The sequence below is a fragment of the Hibiscus syriacus genome, unplaced genomic scaffold (genome assembly GCF_006381635.1).
Source record: "Hibiscus syriacus cultivar Baekdansim isolate YM2019G1 unplaced genomic scaffold, ASM638163v2 tig00110462_pilon, whole genome shotgun sequence".
NCBI classification, from domain to species: domain Eukaryota; kingdom Viridiplantae; phylum Streptophyta; class Magnoliopsida; order Malvales; family Malvaceae; genus Hibiscus; species Hibiscus syriacus.
Genome location: NW_024062747.1, coordinates 1,108,710 through 1,133,307, shown reverse-complemented (window position 1 = coordinate 1,133,307; position 24,598 = coordinate 1,108,710). Strand labels below are relative to the sequence as shown.

General features: G+C 34.8%; 3 protein-coding genes and 1 pseudogene across 3 annotated transcripts; 2 read left to right on the top strand and 2 right to left on the bottom strand.

Moving 5' to 3' along the window:
* Positions 1–237: 237 nt before the first annotated feature.
* Positions 238–4,801, bottom strand: LOC120127023. The gene is made up of 7 exons (XM_039145032.1): positions 4,722–4,801; positions 3,441–3,596; positions 3,271–3,347; positions 1,420–3,105; positions 1,174–1,339; positions 380–1,059; positions 238–331 (listed from the first exon to the last, which is right to left on the bottom strand). Exons 2-6 carry the CDS (start codon positions 3,520–3,522, stop codon positions 428–430), a joined length of 2,643 nt encoding a protein of 880 aa, XP_039000963.1. The 5' UTR covers positions 3,523–3,596; positions 4,722–4,801; the 3' UTR covers positions 238–331; positions 380–427.
* LOC120127024 (bZIP transcription factor 2-like) lies at positions 2,613–11,524 on the top strand. Its single transcript, XM_039145033.1, has 3 exons — positions 2,613–2,623; positions 5,011–5,012; positions 10,597–11,524. Exon 3 carries the CDS (start codon positions 10,975–10,977, stop codon positions 11,467–11,469), a length of 495 nt encoding a protein of 164 aa, XP_039000964.1. The 5' UTR covers positions 2,613–2,623; positions 5,011–5,012; positions 10,597–10,974; the 3' UTR covers positions 11,470–11,524.
* A 193-nt stretch (positions 11,525–11,717) lies between these two features.
* Positions 11,718–17,084, bottom strand: LOC120127161 (annotated as a pseudogene).
* A 3,648-nt stretch (positions 17,085–20,732) lies between these two features.
* On the top strand, positions 20,733–24,328 carry LOC120126904 (probable ubiquitin-conjugating enzyme E2 16). The gene is made up of 6 exons (XM_039144945.1): positions 20,733–20,957; positions 21,059–21,162; positions 21,242–21,344; positions 21,439–21,502; positions 23,714–23,802; positions 23,961–24,328. Exons 1-6 carry the CDS (start codon positions 20,928–20,930, stop codon positions 24,054–24,056), a joined length of 486 nt encoding a protein of 161 aa, XP_039000876.1. The 5' UTR covers positions 20,733–20,927; the 3' UTR covers positions 24,057–24,328.
* Positions 24,329–24,598: the final 270 nt, after the last annotated feature.

The following is a 24,598-nucleotide window of genomic DNA, read 5'->3' as shown; positions in this document are numbered from 1 at the left end:
ACCATAAATTCTTATATATTTTAATTATCCTTTTATATTTTTTTATTAATAATATGTATTTTCTCTTAAAAAATTTATAAATTCATCCTCTTAAAATATTATAAAGTTATTTCACTAATGTATATCTATACACGTCTACTATTGTTATTATGTAAATATCAGACAAATAAGATTAGAGCAACAAATTCCCAAATAAAAAAGATTTTTTTTTATGAAGAAAACACTATTAATAAGCAATCATGTACCGTATGTATAAACCTCATCAAGTTAACCTCTCTATGTCACAAACTCCGCAAAATAATATGTACAAGGGACAGGCAATCTCCCATCAAGGCATCAACGTCCACCTTTGTAAAAAAAAATAATAATAATCACCTCTATGTATTTGTCTCCCTACTTAAATCTAATATCTTGCTTCCTATAACACTCATAAATGCCAACCTTCATGAATGCATATGTCCTTCACAATTTCCTCAACCAGATCCCCAATAATGTGCCATTCCACCTCTCTTCCCAAACCGTTAGTTTCCTCGTCCACCAAGCCAGTCCAGGGGACGGATCCTAGATCTCCGGCCACCATATTCTCGAGTGTGTAGTTGTATCTATCGTTTGGAGGATATAAATTAATGTGGACAATCTCCCACACAGATTTCAATAGTTTCCTTCCCTCCGGAGGTGTTGATATGGTGGAACCTAGAATCTTTCTCCTGAACCTCGACATGGTCACCGGTGACCCGAGTATGGTCGAAAGTGCTTCATTAGACAAATCGAGTAACAGTTTGTGATCCACTTTCTTATCATTCTCCTTCGCTGTTTTTCTATGATATTCTTCCACTTGTTCAAAGACGGATTTGCCGATAGGCTTCGCTAATGGATCCCACCTTGATAAGAAGGTTTTGTCACACAAACCATCATACAAACCGGAAGCAATGAGCAAATCTCTTACGTATCCTCGAGCATGGTCCTCTGGATTCACTGTTTCATATTCGGTAGCCTCCTGATTGACGGTTATGCGGTTTTCCTCATCGGACTCTAGTTCATTCAGTTGCCTTCTCAGCTCTGATCGATGATCGATAAATAAAAAAGATTGTCATGTAAGGATTTGAAAGCTAGGTTTGAAATAAGAACAAGTACGTTTCATGTACATTATGCAGGAAAGGGGAAGTTGCATACCATTCAAATTAGAACTGATCTCTCTGAAAGCCAGAGGCACGGTATTATCTTCTCCCAAAGTCACATCCGGTGTTGATATCGGGCTGAGATAATCGACCTCCGTCCAAAATTCATGAGGACTGCCGCAAAAGGATGCCGGACTAGGAGGTACCTCTGTAGGATTCTCCTAAGACCACAAAGAAAACAATCAGAAATGGAAAGTTGATGGAAAACATTCTCAGTTTATAAACAAGAAAGAGTTCTTACATGGCTCTTGCCAAAGTTCATAATAACTGTTGGTCCACTCAAGATATCTTTTGTAAGATCATTATCGGCACCGTATGACTCCGCCATGGATTGAATCTTCTTGCCGAATAGCCTCGGCCTAAGCGTCAAACCGTATTTAATATTGGAAACTTTTTCTTTCAAGTTGAACTTCCCTTTCTTCCTTCTTCTAATGTCTACTGATGTAGTTTCAATGCCCTCATGCTTCGTCCTGATCTGTGCACCAGTTACAACATGGCGGTCCTCTAAAAGCAGCTTCCCGAATGATGTTCCAGAGACGGGGGCGGACAAGGACCTGATGAGATTTCTAGGGGAAGGTTCACTGTTTAACGGCCAAATATCATCTCCATGCCTGAAAGATCTGGTTTGCATTTCTTGTTCATGTTTAACAATTTCCCAGTCACTCTGCTCATTCCCGGACTTTGACAAGTATTGCATTCCTTTAATCCTCTCCCTTCCATTATCAAACACAGATGATCTAGAGCTGCAAGTGGAAACTATTGGTACATCAAACTGTGTTTCTTCCTTTAGCACATTCCTTAGTCTTTCTGATAAGAATCTTCTTGTATCTCGATCGATGAACTCAGGGGAACCTGGTTCATTGAACGGAATGTCACTTCTATATGATCTGGTTGATTCCGATCGAACTAAATTCATTCTGAAATCCCTACTGCCATTTTCTCTGGCCTGATTCGCTATATACTTAGCAATTTGTCTTGGATCAGATGATGGCTTTTCACTGAAAGGGGTCTCAATTCCACTTCCTCTGACCACAAAACTCTTTTTTCCATTAAGAGCTTTACCTTGCAGTTCCGATTTTAGTCGTTCCCTTACCTCCTCGAGAAAATCCTCCATACTAGCTCTCCCTTGGAAAGTGCTAGGTGAAGAGGTCCACGATTCTCCATGATCATAAATCCCATCAGGACCAGGCTTCAAGATCACTATTCTTGTGGGAGCAGCATTCAGTTTCTCATTATAATCCATAGTCGAAGGTACACGAAAATCTTTATTTATGCTTTGTCGTCTATATTCATTTTTCCGGGATGTAAAGTCTTCTGATTTATACATCTGATGTTGCAAGCCCTTTTCTTGTACTGCAAGCCTCTTGGATTGCAAAGGCTTCCCATGCATCGCTTGTACTGAATCCACATAATGTGCCTTCCTTTCCTTGTTCTGTTTCTCTTGAGTGAATTGATGTGCAGAAATGCTTCCAACATCAACAACCTTTGTACATTCCCTAAACCTGGCCACTTGCCATGCCTCAAATTCTTTCTTAAACCTTTGCAATTCTTCCTCCTGAGGATGTTCCCGACGCCTAGGCTTTCCGAACTTTTGCTCGGTGTTCCATCTCTCAGCATCTCTGTCTCTTGTACTGTAAATAGAGTCAACTTCCATTTGCTTCAAGAAGTGTAAGTTAGAGCCCTTGACATTTTTTTCCCTTCCAGAAAGCTCGACTTGCCGGTTATCACTCTTTTTCGTAACCGATTGAACTACAGATTTTGTATCAGATGGCAACGGATCCATCCCCATCAATCTGGCAACAATACTAGGTGAATTGTGTCTGGTGTTATACTGTTTGGACATCTCCTCACTTAGCAATTTCTTCATTGAAGCCTTGGTTTGATAATAGTTCCTCCCCGACAATTCTTCCTCCACTTGGTAAGAGCTCTGAAATTTTATGTGAATTAGAGGGAGAGATACATAAGAAATATTTACATGATAATTTTATTTCAATAAATTTAATTAGACTGAATCATTAGATGACGGTCCTGCAACACAAAGAACATAGTCTCAAATGTTAAAAAAGGAATCAGAAGGTAGAAAAAAAATTACTGGCAGATCTCCTGCAGCATAGTAGATCTGAGAAGGGTCTAACTGCAGCTCCAAGCTATTTCGCGGAGCTTCCAGGACTGCATAGCAGCAAAACAACAGCATTATTGCATTGGATCATAGAATTCGAGAGCGACTTTTTCCCGACGCGTAAAGAAGATAATAACGCTTACCGTCGACATGTTTCTTCTTTGCAAGTACTTTTCTGGCCATGCTGCCTTGATGGAAGTCAAAAAGATGAAATATGCCTCCCATGCAGCCACTGGATCTACCAAATCATTTTGTTCACACAAAATCTACTTCTTATCACTCCTAAAAGTCACACTTGATTTGTGTACTGTAAATCCAAGAATGAAACAACACATTGATTATCATTCCTCATCAGATGCGGAATAATTTCACTGAACAAAAACCGTAGCAACTACGGGATGAATCGACTGCAGGCTGCAGCGTGGGCATGCATTGAAAGGTTTTCTGTTCTTCACTGAATTCTAGTCTATTTAAACCAACATAATCCCCTAAGAATTCAGTATCAAGATACCTTCAAATAAAGATATCAGACATGAATTTTGCAGAACAAATGACATATGCACAGGTAAACAAATAAAGCTATGTTCTGAAAGATAAGAGATGCAAACAGGCAGCATTATTGACCTCATGGAAAGGCAATCAATGGAAGGGTCATAAAGTGCTTCAAAGTTCAAAGTTCCAACTGGGAAAACTCTAGGCTCCTAAGCTGCATATCAAGGTTGCTAGAGTATTTCCATTCTAATCAAACTTTGCAATCAACCAAGCAAATGTACACATCCAACAACAACATTTGCTTCATGAGCTCCCTAAAACCTTATCCGAACACCTAAAGTAGAAGTAACAAGCTTCCTCGATTATGTTAGAAATTCGGTTAAAATTAACCCTTGTTAAAAGTCTCATCCATTTTTTTTCATTATGGTGATTCCACAAATACATGCAATATATAGAGGGAGGGGGGCTGGCTGAGTGAATGAATTGCAAAAGAATTCTGCAGCCATCAAAATCATAGGCAACTCTCAAATCCATGTTGAGTATATAAGAAAACTAAAAGCAAAAGGATGAAAAGGAACAAAATCAAAATGGGAGAGAGGAAGAAGTACAATTTATCTGAAATTGTGATGACAGCGCCTAGCCTAGCACAAGCATCACACCGGGAAACTTCCTTGATTCTCTGCAAAGTTTTAAATGAAATTCAGAGTTTTCAAGCCAATTAACGTCCATCTTGCAATAAAGTCTAGACCGACATCAAAGATCATGATGATCTAAGCAACAACAGCACCTAAATTCAATAAAGCCTAGACAAAATGCTCTGTCAAAAGAACAGCTTAACACCAAGTAAACCCCAGAAAGCTAAAAGTGAAACAGGGCTTTCAATTCAGCATCTGAAGCAAAACAAAGAGAAACAATAACAAGATGAAAGCATGCCCTTCGTTTTAGAGGGAAAACTGAAGAAACGAGGAGCCATTGCTGACTGTTAAGGAGGAAAAGGAGAAGAATGAAACTGTTAAGGAGGAAAAGGAGAAGAATGAAAAGACATTATCATGGAAATGGTATCGGTTTAAAGATGCATATGATGATTAACAAGAAAGCTAGACAGACTGATAATTGAATAAAAGTGGGAACTCAAAAGCTAAGATTTGAATGATGAGAGGCGCAGGGATTATTAATGATAATATATTAATTATGAATAGTTATGATGATGCATAAGAAAAGTCGTGCTCTTTTCGTTACCAATGGTGGGGAAGTCTTTAAAGTTTTAACTCAAATGAATAGATAAATTGAATTTGGTAAGAGTAAACGGTGAGCTATAAGTTTTCATGCAGGTGTGTAGGTTGAAGAAGAAGAGGGACCAGTGGACCACCCCCAATCACATCATTCATTTATTTATTCATAAAATCATAATCATTCCCACCAAAACGAAATGATATTCCATATGGCTTCACTATACCAAACCTCTCCTCTCAAGCAGATGGGTGTGTACAGGATTCAGACAAGACAGTAGGCTTACCTTATATATGTCATGTTGTTATGTTCTCCCTCCAATTGGCGCCATCTTACAAGGGTCTCACTAACTCGTTCACTGCCATTGCAATGTCCGTCAAACATAAATCTTGTCCAATTCTCGTTTTCGTGCATCTATTATGCTTAAATTTTGGAATTAAAGGCCTATGGAGTTTCAAGAAGTTTTCGAAGTATGATATTATTCGGACGGCTACAATCCCTTGACATGATCACTGATTAGCTCATGTGATCTGTTAAAGTTAAATTTGCTATCTGATAGTCATATCTATTAGTTTTATCCATATACGAATAGTCATCGCGACCCTAAGTTTGACACTAGTAAATATTAGTGTATAAGTCAACCTACATAGCTGAAGAAAGGATATTGAATTCTCTTTCTTTCCTTCAATCTTTCTCTACACGGTATATCATCTTCTTCATCTCACCGAAATCATTACCTATAATTCTTTGTTCAAATAAAAAGAGATGAACTGTCAACAAACAATATAATTACCGTTTTACCTTCAACAGAACTATACCATTTGAGTATATTAAAAGGACCAAAAGCAAAATTTGGCTTCAAGATTTTATACTATTTGTTTGGTTGTCGTATTCAATTACGTAGCTTACAGCCTGTCAGAATGAGGGAATATTGTTTATATCCATCGTCATGTGAGGAGTATACTTTAGAGCTCTCTCTTTCTGACTTTAACCATTACTTGTGATCCTATTCAATCCTTGATTTCGTATAACATATAACAAATTAAGTAATTAATCAATTCATACATTCTTTTCAAATAAGCTGTCCTTGGACAAAAGCTTCATTTATAATTTAATCAAGTTGATGACCCCAACTCATTCTCAATCAAATCCACACTATTAAGATATTAAATGTGATTTTTTAACATGAATCTTTGACATGAAGGAATGCATGGGATATGATTTTGTTTGTGTGAGGAAATGTACCTCCAACATTTATACGAAGAATACGAATTTTAAAAAGTTATATTAAAAATTTAAAGATGTAAAATTATAAAATTTCAATAGATATAAAATTAAATTATTAATAAATTATAAAAAGAATAATTTTTTTTTAAAAAAAGTCAATCACTTCCTACCGCCGGTGGATCCATCTTTGTGCAAGTGAAAAAAGCGTCCACAAAAAAGGTAGGAATAGGATAAAGGTACAAGGAAGGAAGGAAGATGATGTGCGTGGTGGAATCTTTTGTAGTGAAAAAGCAAATGCGATCCTTATCTAATCACTCTCTCTGTTACTATATAGGCTTTGATGGGGAGCAACTTGCAAGTTGGTGGACCAAAGCCATCGGCCTAACACTAAACATCAGTTTGCACATGCACTGGGACAAGTGTTTTCGGCCGGAAAAGGTTACTATTATTAATTCTTTAACTTTTCTTTTAATATTTTCGTATTCGTTTTAAGTATAGGATTCATAATTATTATTTTTAATTAAATCTATAATGTTATGATATTTTTATTATATATGTGTAGAGCACAAGGTTCTTAATCTTGAGGTCGTGGGATCGAGTCCCACTGAGGGCATTTCATAATTCGGAGGTCTTCTACGGAAGATGCTCTCAACCTGGTGTTGGAGGCAGCCTACTATCTTATCTCCCCCTTACCCCATTACATATGAGAACAAGGGACAATCATTTTAAAAATGACCATCCAGCTCAATTGGTAGAGCACAATGTTCTTAACCTTGAGGTCGTGGGATCGAGTCCCACGGAGGGCATTTCATAATTCAGAGGTCTCTTACGGAAGCTACTCTCAACCTGGTGTTGGGAGTAGCCTACTATCTTACCTCCCCTTACCCCATACATATGGGAAAAAGGGACGATCATTTTTCAGATTAATAAATAATAATAATAATACTTTGAAAATTTATTTTTAAAAAAAAATTATATAACATAAAAATGAAGTTAAGAAAAGTTGGTAAAATTGCCTAATAATATTGTGGGAAAAGAAAATTCACATAAGATCTCTAGTGAATTATTTCTTAAAGTAGGATGGTTACTACAATATCACTTGACAACGGGAATATAGTGTCTTCAATTTTTTTCAGGATTATAGACCGCGTGTGTCTATCCCATGGCTGATCATTTTTCATTTGCTTGGCATTTTCATGTGTCTTGTTTGAGAAAAACTAAAGACGCATTGCAACCCATGCATATTTCACGGACAAACTGAAGACGCATAATACTTTATGCGTATTTCCCATTTCAATGCACTATTCACCCTAGTCCAAAATATAATTCTCGAGAGACATTATGTGAGAAGTTCTTTTTTTCCAACACATTATCTCAGTCATTTTACCCAAAAAAAAAATCTTTAATTCCTCGCTTTCTACGTGTTTTAATTTTTAACCTTTTTTTTAGTTTGAAGAATACTTTTATTTATTTATAAATTTGAAGAATAATGTTCACATGCATTGCATGTGCCTGTAACATTAAGATTTATACTATATTGAATTTTTTAATTGAGTTGATATTATCAATTAATTGAATATTAATTAAATCAAAACATATATATATATATATATATATATATAACTTGTTTAAAGAATAGTTAATATTATAAGAAAAATATTATTAAGCAAACTTTTGAAAATATATTTTTACATAAAATATTTTTTTCTAATTCAAATCTTGTTGTTTCACTGACACAAGGCCACAAAAGGTACGTCCATGGTTCAGCTGCATAGGCTTCAAAGTACTCTTTGATATTAGTAGTACATTAATTTGAAAATTTTCATGTAAGATACTCGAAGTTGTCCCTCCTAACAATGACATCTCCAAAGTTTAAACACGGATTCTCTCCTTAACAGCGTAATTTTCCTGCCTCATTCTGTTCTCAAAAAAATTGAACAATTATGTTCAAGGTTTTTTTGGAAAGGAGCTGATCAAAAAGCTTCTGGAGCTCGAGTTTGCTGGCACAATATTTGTTTTCTTAAATCCGAGGGAGGCCTTGGAATAAAGCATGCATGCTCCTACTCATTAAAAATATTCTTGCAGGTGAAGGTTCACTTTGGGTAGTATGGATTAAATGCTATGTTCTTAAGGATAAGGATTTCTGGAATGTTTACATTCAACCATCACAAAGCTGGAGCTTAAGGAAACTCCTCAAACTGAGACCAGAAGCTCGTCCTATTCTGTCTGCAGGAGCTACGACAATGACAGCTGTTTGGGTTGCTATTAGAGACAAGAGAATTCGTGTTCCCTGGCAGAATATAGTTTGGTTTCCTATGCATATTCCTAACCATAGTTTAATCTCTTGGATGACAATACTTGATAGGCTTCCTACAAAGAAAAATACTCCAACGTATGGGGCTGATCACTGACTGCATTTGTGTTTTTTGTGATGATCTTTTGGAAACAAGGGACCATTTATTCCTTCTATGTCCTATGGCTGACTTCATTTGGAAATCTATTTTCTCTCTTTCCGCAAGGCCTTCAGTTTTATCCTTGTTCATGGAAAACTTTTTGTGCAAGGGCAATCACAACTTGGAAAGGAAAATCAATGCTCACTTTGATCCTGAAGATATCCTTTAACGCCACTATCTACTTGTTGTGGGATGAAAGAAACAAGAGAATGTTTCAAGGTCGATCCAAGAATGCTCAAGAACTGTTCCATGCCATCAGAGATATAGTTGGTCTGCACTTAAGTAATAGGAAATTCAATAGTAACGATAATGTTAATATTACTCTTTCTAGGAATTGAAATATAGTGTGATCTTCGATTTTTGTAGTAGGTTGATCACTATATTCAAACTCTGATTCTTTTGTATCATGTTGCTGTAGCAGGTTTTCTATTTGGGTAATAAAAAAGAAATTATCCAAAAAAAATTGTCTAAATAATATTATTTAATAAAATAATATTAAAGAATTACTTAAATAATATTTCCCATCTTTTATGGTTAAACCAAGTAGGAATTCCTCATTAGAAAAAAATAACAATTTTATGGAGTGGTTTAGTGTGAATACTACATGTATTAATTATGCGAAACCTGTTGTTTTTGTTAAAGATGCTTTAACGTTACGATACTCTAATGTTTTACTTTGAAAATCATGTTAAACGGAAAAAATATTCCCTCTCCCTCTTTCAGGTAAGAATTGTTAAAAGAACGAAAAATAATGTCTATAGCATTTAACCAATGATTTTTTTAATTACCGGATGCTTGTAAAATATAGGTTATTCAATTGCACTAATTATTTATATTTTTATTTTAATATATTTTTTTTAACATATTGAATGATTTTATTAGTCTAAGAAAATGTTATTCAATTGCCCTAATTATTTATTTATTTTATTTTAATATCTTTTTTTAACATATTGAATGAATATATTAGTCTAAGAGAATGTTATTCTATTTAAAGAATCTAAATTTAAATAGTTATATCTATATGATATTTGTAAGTCGTCAATAAAATAAGATAAAAAATCGTTTGAGTATAAAAATATGTCGATATTAAAAATTAAGAAAAAAAACATGAAGTTTGTAACAATCATTTAAGTAGATGGTTATCTCCTGGGCCACAAAACGATACATGTTTTTCTTAAACCTTTTGAATATCACTTTTAAGCTTTAATCAAGGTAACCAAGCTTGGACCCTGGTTAAGGTTCCTTCAAGGTATCAACTTGAGCATGACCTGCGCCCACATTTTTCTTAAATAAACGATGTATGCAATTTGCAGCAAGCAACTAGGAACCTTCCATGGCATATACATGTGTTGAAGCATTTCCCATTATTAATTATTTTCCCTCTGGAAAGTCAAATATCAATTCGGTCAGTCCATAGTCCAAACCAGCCAGCCAGCCAACAATTTCAGACATTGTTAAAAGAAACCCAGTTCTCGTACATGAATGTCCGGATATTGTCGGATTCTTAAAATTAAATAAATAAATAAATAAGGTAGTTGGGAGATTAAGAATCATGGAAACTTTACAGCTCCCACTGTTTTTCAATGGATGAATATTGAACGTGCATTAATTTCATACTGTTAAAGGTATCTAATAACATTTAACTGTTTTCACAGTGGATAGCTATCTAATAACTATTACACCTACCTCAAGCTTGCCAACACCAATTTTGCAACTGCTACTTCTTTTTTTACAAAGACCGTACTCCCAACCCTTTTTTTCTCTCTTTTCTTTTATCTGTTTCCAGATTCCAATGGCCATTTGGCCATTTCCATATATGGAGTTCACAATAAAATCCTTCATCAACCTCTTTACTTTCTCATCTTGATATTTCCCTCTAGTTTTTTTAACAGATCAGTCTCTTTCATCTCTGGTTGCTTCATCAATTGCACAAAGCAAATTGATACTTTTGAATGCTTATCAGCATCTTGTTCATGGTGTTTGAGACTAATGTCTCCTGTACTCAGTGAAATCCTCCTTTGTGGTTTTATGATCAACTCTACACTTGGGCGCAGGACCCATCTTGTTCAATCTTTCTCCGTTGTCTTCCTTTACTGGTTCTACGTGTTTTCATGAACTATCTATCTCTTTCTGATCGAAATCCCATAACCATCCCTTGTTTTCTTTAGTTTTTGCGTAACCATTTTTCATAAACAATCCCAAATCTAAGTTCTAATAAAATTTCTGGGTCCTAAAGCCAGTTATTGTTTCTTTTGTTTCTGTTATATTTGTTGTTATGGCTAGTTCAAGCAATGGAGCATCCTCAGCTTCAAGCACGCAGGGAAGCTTGAGTTCATCGGAGGATTTTCAGCAGAATTTAGATGAAAGGAAGCGCAAGAGAATGGAATCCAACAGGGAATCTGCCCGCAGGTCTCGGATGCGTAAACAGAAGCACCTGGATGAACTAAAGGGCCAAGTTTCTGAGCTCACAAAGAATAACAACCAGATCCTGACAAGCATCAATGTCACCTCGCAGCTTTACTTGGACGTTGAGGCTGAGAACTCCGTTCTTAGAGCTCAGATGAGTGAGCTCAGCACTAGGTTGCAATCTCTCACTGAAATCATTGATTTCATAAACTCGAGCAGTGGGATTATAAAAAGTGACAACTTTGACCAAGCTGCTTATTATCATCCTCATCGTCAGATCAATGATGATACTTCGATGAATCCATGGAATTCATTCTCTGTCAATCAATCATTCATGTCTTCTGCTGACATTGTTTTGTATTGATTAATCAGTATTTTGCTGTGTACCCTGGCTTTCTGGTTTACTGGTGTCTTTAGATGCCCATAGTTTTTTTTATTGTTTTTACTTGTATTATTAATGTTGTAATCATGGATTTAAATTGCAATTTTCAGGTATATTGCGTTTATTAGCTATTATGTATATAATAAACACTTCTGCAATCAATTAAGATGAATATTAAATTACCAAAAGAAAAATTGAAACCAAAAAGCACAATAGATTTCACAAAATCATTGGTAAAACGTTTACTGAGCTTAAACAGTTACATTGTCCACCCCCATTCTAAAGCCAATCCTGCATAACATAAATCATACAAACTCTGAGAACTACGCGCCTAAGAATCTTCTCTTCGAATTCCAGTATGTTAGAACTTGTATCAGGGTGATTTCCCTGTCTCTATAAAACGAACATTCTTTCTCACCGAGGACCAGGTGAAGCACGAGGTTTACCCTTCATTGAGTTCAAGTGTTGGGTGACAAAGATTACTCCCATCACAAGTAAAAGGTAACCCACCAGTGTGCTGAAGAAGAGGGCACCGGGTTGTCTTGCCTGGACGAAACCATATACTCCACTCGAGGTCACAAGAATGATATGAGTGAGCCCGTCATTCGAGAAGTCCTCAGTGATCAGGGCATGAGTGGGTGGAGCAGGAAGATCGATTGATGTTAATGAACTTCCTCCAGGGGAAATAATTATGCCCGTTTGATCTCCAGCAGCAAGGATCATTTGCTGATTGTCATGCACACGCAATGAGATCGGCTTGAATGTTGGAACCACTGTACCACCTTATATCATCCCTGCAGGTGAAGGAAGGTTTGACCATGTAGCATCTGTCAAGAGCTGCCATTGCCATTCAGCCCCATGTCCATGCAAGCCAGGAGAGTACGCGGTAACCTGACAGGATCAACGGTTCTAAGTTCCCAAGTCTTCAGCATAGACAAAATTTAACATGCACAATTCAGCCAAGGACTAGAAAATGAAAACAATACATGCATGACCAAGCACAGTAGTTGAGAAAATGCAACAATACCAGCCAAGGAGATGCGCAAACGTTAGACACAGAATAACAGCGTACCTCTCCTCGATTGGTTAAGAAAATAACATCACCATGGCTTCCCTTACGATGCCTATGTCCGTCACTTTTAGGGATAAGAATAGGTGTAGCCGCTTCTAAAGAAGCAACATTTGCTGTTCGACCATAACCTCTATAGAACTCTCCATGCTGGAATAAATGGAAATAGGAGTGATGACATATTGAAGCGTTAAAAAGTTGTTCTCGAACTGGTACTCCAGAGGTTGCCACAGCCCAACAAGGTCGCAATACCTCCATTGATCCACTAACAACAGTCTGCTCGGCACCATTACCTCCAACAGCCTGAGGAGAACAGAAATAACTGGTCACTTAAGCCGTAGTTAGCACATTGGTACTAATGCGGTTTTTGTTGTTAAATATGATATGCACAATAAAAACAATTTGGTACAAGGTAATATAAGAAACAAAAAGAAGTCTGCACCTGAACATGATCCAGGACTCCATCTCCATTGATATCAGCATGAAGGCCGCCTTCTTGGAGATGAAGCTGATGTAATCAATAAATATTACCCCGTCAAATCAGTAAGGAATATATAATCCTGATATATAACACGAATACTTTGTATTTAAAAACTAACAGTAGATCAATTTTGACAATTGCAACACATATCTCATGAGGGGAGAGAAAAAGCAGAACAAAAGCAATAAGATCACATGTTCAAAAACTAGCATTTCATATTAAAAGCCGGTGAAAAAAATTAATTCAGCAGATTTCACAACCATTATATCTAAAAGCATAGTGTGTTGGTCTCAGGTCACCTTGCATACAGTTCGACCAGATGCCAAATGAACAGCTTCTATCCCTTCCTTTTGATGGGCCACAACAACATTAGGAACCCACCAGAGTTGCGTGTAGTTTGTTATGGTTGGGATATAAGCCATCGGCTGCAACAAATTGTAAAGAAAATTATAAGCATTTATAAGATAAATTGCATGAATGGACTTTATACTTTGTGGATCAAGATAAAGAAACTAATCACTAAAAACATACATGATAAACATATCGTACATGGAAAAATTCAGTTTGGAATATATATGGCAAACAAAAAAGTGAAACTGACACTATAACAAAATTGAGAGGTCATACAATGAAAGCAATATCTTCCTCTCAATAAGTATATCACAGGGTCAGGTCTCCTAGTGTACAAGACTAAGTGCAGCATCAAAAAGTTGCACTTAGATGCAGCAAAGCCATAGAAAAAGTCTATGCAACAAAGGAGAATATAGAGATAAAACAACAGTGGTGCATAAGGGGTGTCATTCCCAATGATCTACAAGTTACATAGCATCACAGCTAAAATGAAACCTATCAAATAACTGAAAAACCTTCATGTCCACAGTCCTTTTAAACTTCAGAATGAATGCGTTTACAGAAGTATGCACGTCCAATTGAAAAACTTACCTTCTTAGATTTTGCTGAGCCAGCAATCTTAGCGGCTTTCCCAATCAAGTGCGAAATTTATTTGGAATCATCCTTCCCTGGAGGATGGTGTTCTTCAGGCTTGTGAAAAGGATATGTTGTCAACTTTCCAGGTACCTTTTTCAATGTTTTCCTCTTATGTCGCTTGAAATGTGATAACTCCAACGATGTATCTTCTCTCCTATCCTAGAGAAAAAAAATATAAATGCAAAATGAATCCCTTACATTCTTGAGTATGCAAAGAACAGAGCAAAGTTCATAATTAACATGTACTGCTTGCTTACCCAATGATGTGGCATAACTCCAAGGATTGATTCTCTAAATTCCCTGCATTCAAACTACAGTTCAACATGTTTTAAGAGATTTTATAATAGGGAACGATTCAACTAGATTGGATAAAAAAAATTCAAAAGGTTATCACAACGGAAATCATATAGTCACAGGAAATGCTTTAAAAGAAATAAACATACAAACACAATCATACAAATATGAAACACCCACGACTTAGATCAGTAAAAAATGACACGAATGTACAAAAATGAGAGCAAAAGTGTGCTTTTATAGCAGATGAAATGAACTCATATTTGACAATTTGATGCACAGAACAAAGATAAAGAACCAGGAAAAGAGATGCGAAGAGAGGAAAAAATCAGATGCCTATGATTTTTACTTGAATAATGATGTCATTAATAAAAAAAGATTCAGTTGCCAGTGCATTTCCCCAAAAAAATCTTAAAGTTTATAACCTCCTACAGAGAAATATAATAATCAAAATGGCCTTAAAGCATACCTCACCAGGATGACGAGTGTTCAGAGCATGCACATCAAGCTTATAGTTATGTTGTGGAATTAGCTGTGATGAATCTGAAGAATGCTCTTCAATATTCTTAACCAAAAGAAAGAAAGAAAATGATCATTATCACCATGCAGTGAAGGAGAAGATAACTGATAAAAGCACCCAACTTGCAAAGAAGGTGACAACAATTATCAAGAGGCAAATACGTTCTCCAAAAAGCTTAACATATGGCGAAATATATGCCGAACTTCAAAAAGAACTACGGAAAATAATAATGAAAACTAAAACAGATTTTCCAAAAAAAATAAAAAACATACCTCATTCTTCCTAGACCATCGAAGTCCACCTTTTCGCCCATCGAATGCATAGAAAGCAAAATGGTGTAAATTCACAGTTCCAGAGTTTTCAGAAGCCTATATAGGATATAATTTATCAGTATTGGAACCATGAAACTAGAAGTAACATCCACTTACTTATAATGTTGCAGATTTTGTACATGGAAGTGCTGAGTAATCAAGGAGCTAAAATAGAGAGAATAATGGAAACCACATCCAACTTTGACAGCTTCAAATGGTTAATGGCAAATGACAACTTCTAGGTATTTGATAGACAAGTTTTAAAAAGAGTGAAGCAGCAAAAAGAAAAAGAAACATGAGAAGGAAGCCCCCAAAAAAGTTCAAGCAGACTTAACATGCCTGGTTTATATCAAATCTCTTTGCACAAACATGGAAATGCCAACATCAATCATATTAAGCAAGCAGATGTCTAAAATTTACATCAACAAACAATGATACATCCATACCTCCTTTTCATTTGCACTTCTTCTATGCTGCTCAGCACTTCGTTCTGCCATCCCAATTTCTTCAAAAGGATCTAGATATAACTGAAAACATTAAGGAACTTTTTAATCAATCAAAGAGAAGTAACACAAAAAAAAAACACCTTACAAATCATATATCCAGGTCTCGGTATATTAAACACTGCGACGCTAAAAAGTTACTAAAAACCAATTCCTATGTAATCAAAACATGATAGTTTTCATGTTTCAGAACCCAGACTTGGTGAACAGATATGTACAACTAGATTTTCAGAGTATAATCGAAAAGGATAATGGACACTGAAACAAAAGAGCTTTAGTTAACATACATGGGGCTGCATTTCCATCCTCCCACCAACAATGACTAAACCCGAATCGCCATGCTTCAAGGTGTAATTACTTATCGAAATTGCTATCTCTCTATGGTGTGCGTTATGTGGAAAATCCTCCTGTCCAACACCACATAAACCCAAGACTATCAGAAACAACACCACTTGATACCAAGTTACAGAAAGATCAAATACAAAACCTGGAAGTACACAAACCTGCAAATTATTCTCCCATAACTTCTTGAGATTATGGTCGAAACACATGACAGACCAACCAGAAGTAACAACAATCAAAACCTGTTTCTGAGGTTGTCCAGACTAATAAATTCGATCTATAACACCGGTGGCCATAGCCACAGGACGTCTACCGCTCGCAACCCTGATCTTATCAGGCAACAAGGACACCTCTGTCAACACACGCGCTTCACTGAATCCTTCATCAACACGCCTTGCGTGTGGCTCCAATACCTAATAAATTCCAAATTCAATCAAATATACTATTAAAAATAATAAATGGTTATCCCTTATTCCCATATGAAATAGAGTAAGGGGAGATAAGATAGTAGGCTGCCCCAACACTAGGTTGAGAGTAACTTTCTAGTAGACCTCCAAATTATGAAATGCCCAACCAACCAACTGAGCTGGATGATCATTTCAATTAATAACGATTTAAGAATATTTAAATCAAAATATTTAATTTTTGAGAAGTTAAAAAAAAATATCTCTTTTTATAATAAACAGATAAAAGTATCGTTTTTTACTTTGCCTTCATAATAAATTGACTTAATTTTACAGAGAATTGAAAAACCTGCATTTTGGCATCGTGAGTAGCGACAAGGATTTCTTTCTTTCCATCACCATTCAGATCGACGACGAGAGGTGGGGGGAGACGTTCAGCTTCGTATTTGATCGGATATTCGTCGGACAAATGATACCACGCTTCTCTAAACGATAAATCCCCTTCGTGCTATACAAAACAAAGAAGTAAAATTCGAGTGAAATCACGCATGGAATTAAAAAGCCAATATGATCCTAGGGTTTATGGTTCAAGTGAAGAGGAACAAAATTGGGGAAAAACAAACCTGAAGAAAGAAGAATATGGCGAAAGCGGAAAGCATAAGAATAGCCAAATCTCGTTTTCTCATGGCAGCTCCAAGTGTTGGAATCGGTGCTCGGTTGAAGGATCAATGGCTGATCAGGGTCAGCTCAAGCAGATGTAAAGACTGGAAAGTAGAAAAACGTCGAGGCGGTGCCAGTTTCAACTGAACTTGGTAAGGCAGAGCATGGACCGGACCGAAATGGATTATAGATGGGTGATCGGACCGAAATGAAAACATGCCGGGGAAAGAAATGGGATTTAAGCCCATCAAAAGTAGAATCGATGAGGCCCAAATCATCGGTTTACGTGTCGCTGCCCTTAAAATCTCAAAAATGATTTTTAAAAAATCATTTATTTTATTTTTTCGTTCTTTTATTGTGATTTTTTAATATTTTATTGTGAAGTTGCTCTTAATAAATGATATATGAACTTTCATCTATAGGGTCATTAGGATGGTTATTGGGTTAAAGTATTTTAGAAGTTTATATCTTAGATTTAAAATTTTATTTTAATTTTTATTATAAAAATATTTTTTTATTATATTTAAAGTTTACTTTTATCTGTTTATTATAAAAAGAGATATTTTATTTTTAAGTTATCAAAAATTAAATATTTTGATTTAAATATTCTTAAATCGTTATTAATTTTAAAATAAAATAAATATCTCTCTAGAAAAAATATGGTATTTTATCTAATGGATGATTGTTACCTCTGTAGTTAAAAGGATGATTGTTATATTTAGATGTCTCAAATTCGAGCACCAGAGACTGCAATGGTGTTTGAACCTTCATTGTTCAATGGTTGAAAACCTTTTGAACAAACACAAACTTGTAATCACCCTAAATTAAAAAAAAAAATAAGTCATATTGATTTCACTGCTTTAGTATGATATGGACCCTGTCGTTTTACCGCTTTATGAAATTAGATATGGTCGTGGACGGAACCTTTCACGTCTGTTGAAATTAGATATTGGCTAGATAAGCCATTTTCAATATTCAGATGTGGTTGTCCTTGAACAACATGGTTTGTTTAATGCCGGAATGCATGCAAAGCAGAACATATGCGAGTCCACGTCTGGGTTTGGTTTTTATCCGAAAGCTCTGAAAGGGTACAGTTGCAGAGAAGAGCATTCAAGTAGCAAGACTTGAATATGCTTAATCATTGATGTGGAGAATGTCAAAAGATTCTTTAAATGAATGAAAACACTAGGCATGTAAATGAATTAACGTTCAGCGAACCGTTCATGAACCGTGCGACGGGAAGTTCGTTTATGTTTGTTTATTTATTAAATGAATAAACATGAACAAGATTTTACGTTCGTTTAATTAAATGAACGAACACGAACAAAGAGCTCGTTCGTTCATTTACGTTCGTGAACGTTCGATTATATGTTCGTTCATTTATGTTTATTTATGATGGTTCATTTATGTTCGAACAAATGACAAGTTGAATATGTTACGAAGATTATTGAAGTTGTTTGAATTTCCAGAAAATTGTTTTGTTGAACAAATTAACTTTAATAATTTATTATGTTTATATAGTTTATTTATGATTTATGTATGTTTTGTCGTATTCGAACAAATTAACTCTAAAGTTGCAAGTTATATTAATGAATTTTAAGTTGTTATTCTTGTTGTTTACTTTTTTTTACATTCATTTGTTGTGTTCGAATAAGTTTGTTTTTTGTGTTTGTGTTGGTCGTTTATGTTCATTTATTATGTTCGTTTACGTTCGTTTATGTTCGGAACGAACATGAACAAATTATATTCCTTAATGAACGAACATGAATAAAAAAAATTATTCGTTTATGTTCATTTATTTATTAAATGAACGAACATGAACATACCTCCGTTCTTGTGCGTTCGATTCATTTACATGCCTAGAAAACACAGATCTGAGGAGTCAAAAGAAGGCAGCATATACCTACCGAAAGATTAAAAGTAAAAGATCCTCCCACTTGTTGTCGTCGGATAACAAGGAATTTCAGTATTACGATAAGAGTGAAGGTTTAATATACCAATTGGTCCTAAACTTATGATTTTTTTTTATCATTTTAATAAAATTGAATCGATATAATCTCTCTTCACATATTTAGAGGAAACACAGTTTTAAACCTATGTTTTAAAATATTATTATATTCTATATTTTATGTTTAAATTTTGTCTAATATAGTTGATTGATTGAGTGGATTTCATAAATTAAAATAGTTGAATCGATGATGAAAATTCTTATGCCGTTGCTTTTCCTTTTTAATATTAATTATACATTTAACTTTTATTTCCTTTCCCGCTAATCTTCGACAAAAAATTGCCATTGAAGTAGGACCCTTTGGCCACCAGTCCACTGCTCGTATCTTTTGGCATTGTCATGACTCATGCCCTGCAAAAAGCTTATCTGTGTGATAAAACATGAAATGACATTGATATTTTCCTAGCATAGGGTTGGTAATTTTATGGGAAAATATTTATTTTTAAATTAATTAGATAATTATTATTATATATATATATATATATATATAGAGAGAGAGAGAGAGAGAGAGAGAGAGAGAATATTTTTCAATCGCATACGATAAAACTGTGTTAGATTCTTCAATTTTATTGATTAAATTAATAAAGGATTTTCAATTAATCTGACTTAGTTATTAATATTAGAGTAAATTGTATTGGTAGTCACTAAATTTTTAAGATACTTTTACTTTGGTCGTTAAACTTCTAAAATTTATATTATAGTCATTAAATTTTTATTTCGCCTTCATTATAATAATTGTCGCTAGTTGTCATTATAAAATATTGACGTGACATGTTCAAATTTTATTTTTGGAAACCTATATTTTTCAAATTGGTAGTCACCGCAAAAGCTCAATTTTTTTATGAACATACTAGTCATCGATTAATCTCAACGGTGGTAAGACTCCATTTGATCAGAAGATTAACATAGATTGTTTTCAAGTTGATCTGAAGATTAACAATGACATACCAATAACTTTTAACTTTTAGTTTCTATTAGATTGTCACCTCATTTCATCATCGTTTCTCTCTTTGTTCAATATTTTTTGTTTTCGATCAAAAATATCACCAAACTTGTACTTTATTTCCTTTGGTTCAAATTCGTTAGATAACATTATAATCTCCTAAATCCTAATCGAAACTAAAAAGCTAAAATTTTTCAATATGTTATTATCAATTGTCAGATCAGTTTTAGAACTAAACTATGTTAATCATTTGCTCAAACATATATTTTCGACTGTTGAAATTGGTCGATAATCACTTCGTTCATAAAAAAATTAAACTTTTTTGTTGGTTGTAAATTTAAAACCTTAATATTTTTAGAGGAAAAAAGAATTTAACGTATGTCATGTTAGTATTTCTTATTTGTTGCTAACGACGGTGACTATATGAAAGCAAAATTAGAAGTTTAGTGATTGTAATGTAAATTTTAAGAATTTAATGACCAAATTGAAATCATTCTGTAATTTAGCCATAGATTTGGTCTCGAATTAAGACTATCCATCCCTTTCTGGTTGTCAATGATATTTCTAGAAAAACAAATAAAAAATTTGTGAGGTCATATATAAAAGAAACGGCGTCGTATGATCAGCCGTAGAAACAATAGACCGGAGGACTTTTTGTCAAAAGAAAAACTACTTAACAAATATAAGCCATGGATTCAAAGGAGAGAGAAAGAGATAACGGTGGGGAACACAAAGAGGGGGCCAAATGCTCCCCTCATAAATCATCGCTCTCTGGCTTTCCCATTATCGAAAAACTATCTTCTATTTCTTTTCCATTCATTGTTGATTTATATTTTATTTTCTCTTTGATTTCAGAACACTCTCAAATACAAAAACAGAGGGCCCAAACTACCATATCCCCATAAACACCATATAAGCATGAGCACCTCATCCGCTTCCTCTCGCAAGGCTCGGTTCCTCCTCCCTCTCACTTCACTCCTTTGATTCCTTTTCAATTTGGGTTTTGTTTTGTTTTCATATTGATCTGATTTTTTTTTTGTTTTGTTTAGGCTCTTAGTAAGATTGCTTGTAATCGCCTGCAAAAAGAGCTGGTAGAGTGGCAGGTCAACCCTCCCTCCGGTTTCAAGCACAAAGTCACCGATAATCTTCAAAGGTTTTATATTGATTATCATATTTTCTTCTTTAGATTTAAAAAAATTGATGCTTTTTAATCTATTTTTGTCTTTAAAAAGGTGGGTAATTGAAGTCAATGGAGCTGCGGGAACTCTGTACGCCAATGAAACTTATCAGCTTCAGGTGGATTTCCCTGAACATTACCCTATGGAAGCCCCCCAGGTTTGATTTTTATTCGAAGCCCCCTTTTTCAGTATTTTTATTTTATTTTTCAATTCCTTTTAATAATTATGCTCTTATGGGTTATTATTGGCAGGTGATATTTCTTCAACCAGCACCTCTCCATCCACATATTTACAGCAATGGTCATATTTGTTTAGGTTCGAAATTTTGATATTTGGTTTTCCATTAATATGCTCTCAAGTTTTGCATGTATTTTTTTTATCTTTTATATAAATATATATGTATTGCAGTAGACGTGTCATGTTCTGATTTCACCTTTTGCTTTCAGTTTAATTTTTATCCATTTATCCATTGAAAATGATTGGGTTTTGGGGATACCCTTGCCTCGGTGCTAATTTGTTGTTACCTTCAAAAATGTTTTCCTTTACATTGCTAAAAGGATCGTTGATGCTTCTGTGAAATTGGATATTATTGTATCATGTATCTATCATCCTATCCTTTTCACCAAATATATACTATATGGAAAATAAAAAGTAGAATTCCAATTTCTAAGTATTCATTTTGTCTCAAATACTGTATAGGGAAAGAAAATGGATAGGCTTGTAAATGAACTGAACGTTCAACGAACCGTTCATGAACCGTGCGGCGGGAAGTTCGTTTATGTGCGTTTATTTATTAAATGAACGAACATGAACAAGATTTTTTGTTCGTTTAATTAAATGAGCAAACATGAACATAGGTCTCGTTCGTTCATTTACGTTCGTGAACGTTCGGTTATGTTCGTTTGGTTATGTTCGTTTATGTTCGTTCGATTATGTTCGTTTATGTTCATTCATTTATGTTTAACACAATCTTCTTAAATCAATTTTGGTGACCAATTTGTAAGTATCTTAAAAATATTAATCTGATATTTTGATGACCAACTCCATAATTAACCCAATTTTATTTGGAGATTAAATCCAATATGTTAACCTGTGAGGCACCTCGCACTTATATTCATTTTCCCCTTTTTTTCCCAAACCTTATTATTCACTGGAGAGTGGAGACGATCTCTGAAAGATTCAAAACAAGTTATATTATAGTGCAATATGAAGTTTTACATGTCTGTTTTCATCTCTTTCTCTGTTTTATTTGACTTAATAGTTGATATGTAAAGTTATTGTGGGTATCTTCACATCTAAAACTCAAGAAAACATAATACTTCTTTCTAGAAATAGATGGGAAGATAAAGGTAAAAATCGGATGTATATGAGCATCAGTAAAAAGAAAAATATATAGAATTTGCCAGAAAACAAAACAAAGGTTTCTATGCAATTTCTGAAAAAGAGTGTAATAGCGGAAAATGATTGTTCATATGTAATCATGGAACACTAAGATAAATGTTATAGCGTTAAATTAAAGTCGTGTGAATCATTTAATATCTTTAAAAGATAGATCGAAATATTTGATATCTTCAAACATTTCATCACTGCTAATAAGCTCTTACGCTATTTATCACTGTAGATTTGGTTGATTTGCATTGTCGACTATTTTTCATGAAAGAACAATGGAAGGTAGGGTCTCCAACGTTTATGTTCGTGTTCATTTATGTTCGTGTTCGTTTATGTTCGTGTTCGTTTATGTTCGTTTATTTATTAAATGAACGAACATGAACAAGTTATATTCCTTAATAAACGAACATGAACAAAAAAAATTTTGTTCGTTTATGTTCGTGTTCGTTTATGTTCGTTTATTTTTTAAATGAACGAACATGAACATACCTTCGTTCGTGTGCGTTCGGTTCGTTTACAGGCCTAAAAATGGAAAAATAACGTTAGAGACGTTGCTTTAAGGGGGATAGATTTGTTCTATAACTATAGGGAAAAGAAAGAGGGGAAAAAGTTACGATGGTTGCTTCGAGCGGTATAGATGTTCCTTCCTGTGCGCATCAACTTTGCAAGACTTCAACGGAAATTGATTTCTTTTATGGGGAGTTCTCTGTATTATGATGTTTGAGAACTATAGTCTAGCCTTTTCTTCTCCTTGTTCACGGCCATGGGTTGATTCTATTGTCTGTTACCGTAATGGGTGATCTTAGGCTATCTGTGCTGCATTCTCTTGATGCACATAGCTCCATTCACAAGGTCTTGGCTTCATTTTTTTTTGTGCTTTTTTTAATTGGACAATTTGGGGGATAGAATAGCTTGGGAAATGAGCTAAGGATAATATTTTTTATACACTTGCTATGCCTTTACCGCATAGTTGATTTTGTTAATGTAACAAATATATAAAATCCAGATGCTCTCTCTCACACAAACACGCATGCACATATAGTAATTTTGCTCAATTCCACATGTGTGCGCTATCTTTATTGCTTAACTATTGACATGGAAGGTTCAGTACATGATTGTTCCGTTTCATTTTTGTAGATATCTTATATGATTCATGGTCCCCAGCCATGACTGTTAGTTCTATCTGCATCAGCATTCTCTCCATGCTATCAAGCGCAACTGCGAAGGTTTGATTACACATTCAATTGATTTTCTGAATGCCTTCTTATTCCACCGAATCCTTATCTCATTCTTGTTCAGCATCCATTTGTCATGCATAAGGCGTACCACTGATTTTTTATTCCAGTCTAAAATTTTCCAAACCCCTATTAAAACTGTCTTGCAGCAATGTCCTGAAGACAATGATCGCTATGTAAGGAACTGTAGAAACGGTAGATCTCCGAAGCAGACCAGGTGGTGGTTCCATGATGACAAAGTTTAATGGCATTAGCATCTTCGTGCAGCAACTAAGTCTAATAATAATTATATATTAGACAAACAGATCCCACTTTTAAGGAGAATGCATTCTTCGAACCTTTGTTAACTCCTGTAAATGATTATATTCTGGTATTTCTTAAGAGAAAGATAAAAGATGAGATTTCCATTAGCAACTTGTAAGGAACAAAGCTCTCTCAATTAATGGTGTTTAACCCATGTGAAAGATGTTTGGTGCACTGTAAGCACTAAGAACATGAATGAGAAACCGTATCTTTCCGAAGAACTTTTCTGAATTTTATGTTCGAGCCCTTGTTATATGTTTTTAGGAACAAATAAATTTATCGAATCTTAATCTTATACTTTATACTCTGAACACTTTTGGGCCTGTTTGTTTTAATAATTTTCTTTGTATTTTCTCTGAAGTACTGAAAAAATAGCATCATTTGAATCAAGCCTGTAGTTTCCACCCTGTTTCTTAATGTAGTAGCCAAGCTGCTTTGAAACCCACTTCAGCTTCTCATATCTCTTGCAATTGAATCTCTTCCG

What these genes read in the sequence shown, in the direction of transcription:
- LOC120127023 (XM_039145032.1), bottom strand. Translation starts at nt 3,522, where the DNA reads ATGGGAGGCATATTTCATCTTTTTGACTTCCATCAAGGCAGCATGGCC. An exon ending in ATGCTGCAGGAGATCTGCCA is followed by an intron (nt 3,106 to 3,270) that starts GTAATTTTTTTT and finishes ATAAAATTTCAG; the next exon opens with AGCTCTTACCAAGTGGAGGA. An exon ending in TGAACTTTGGCAAGAGCCAT is followed by an intron (nt 1,340 to 1,419) that starts GTAAGAACTCTT and finishes TTGTGGTCTTAG; the next exon opens with GAGAATCCTACAGAGGTACC.
- LOC120127024 (XM_039145033.1), top strand. Translation starts at nt 10,975, where the DNA reads ATGGCTAGTTCAAGCAATGGAGCATCCTCAGCTTCAAGCACGCAGGGA.
- LOC120126904 (XM_039144945.1), top strand. Translation starts at nt 20,928, where the DNA reads ATGAGCACCTCATCCGCTTCCTCTCGCAAG. An exon ending in CATCCGCTTCCTCTCGCAAG is followed by an intron (nt 20,958 to 21,058) that starts GCTCGGTTCCTC and finishes TGTTTTGTTTAG; the next exon opens with GCTCTTAGTAAGATTGCTTG. An exon ending in TATCAAGCGCAACTGCGAAG is followed by an intron (nt 23,803 to 23,960) that starts GTTTGATTACAC and finishes ACTGTCTTGCAG; the next exon opens with CAATGTCCTGAAGACAATGA.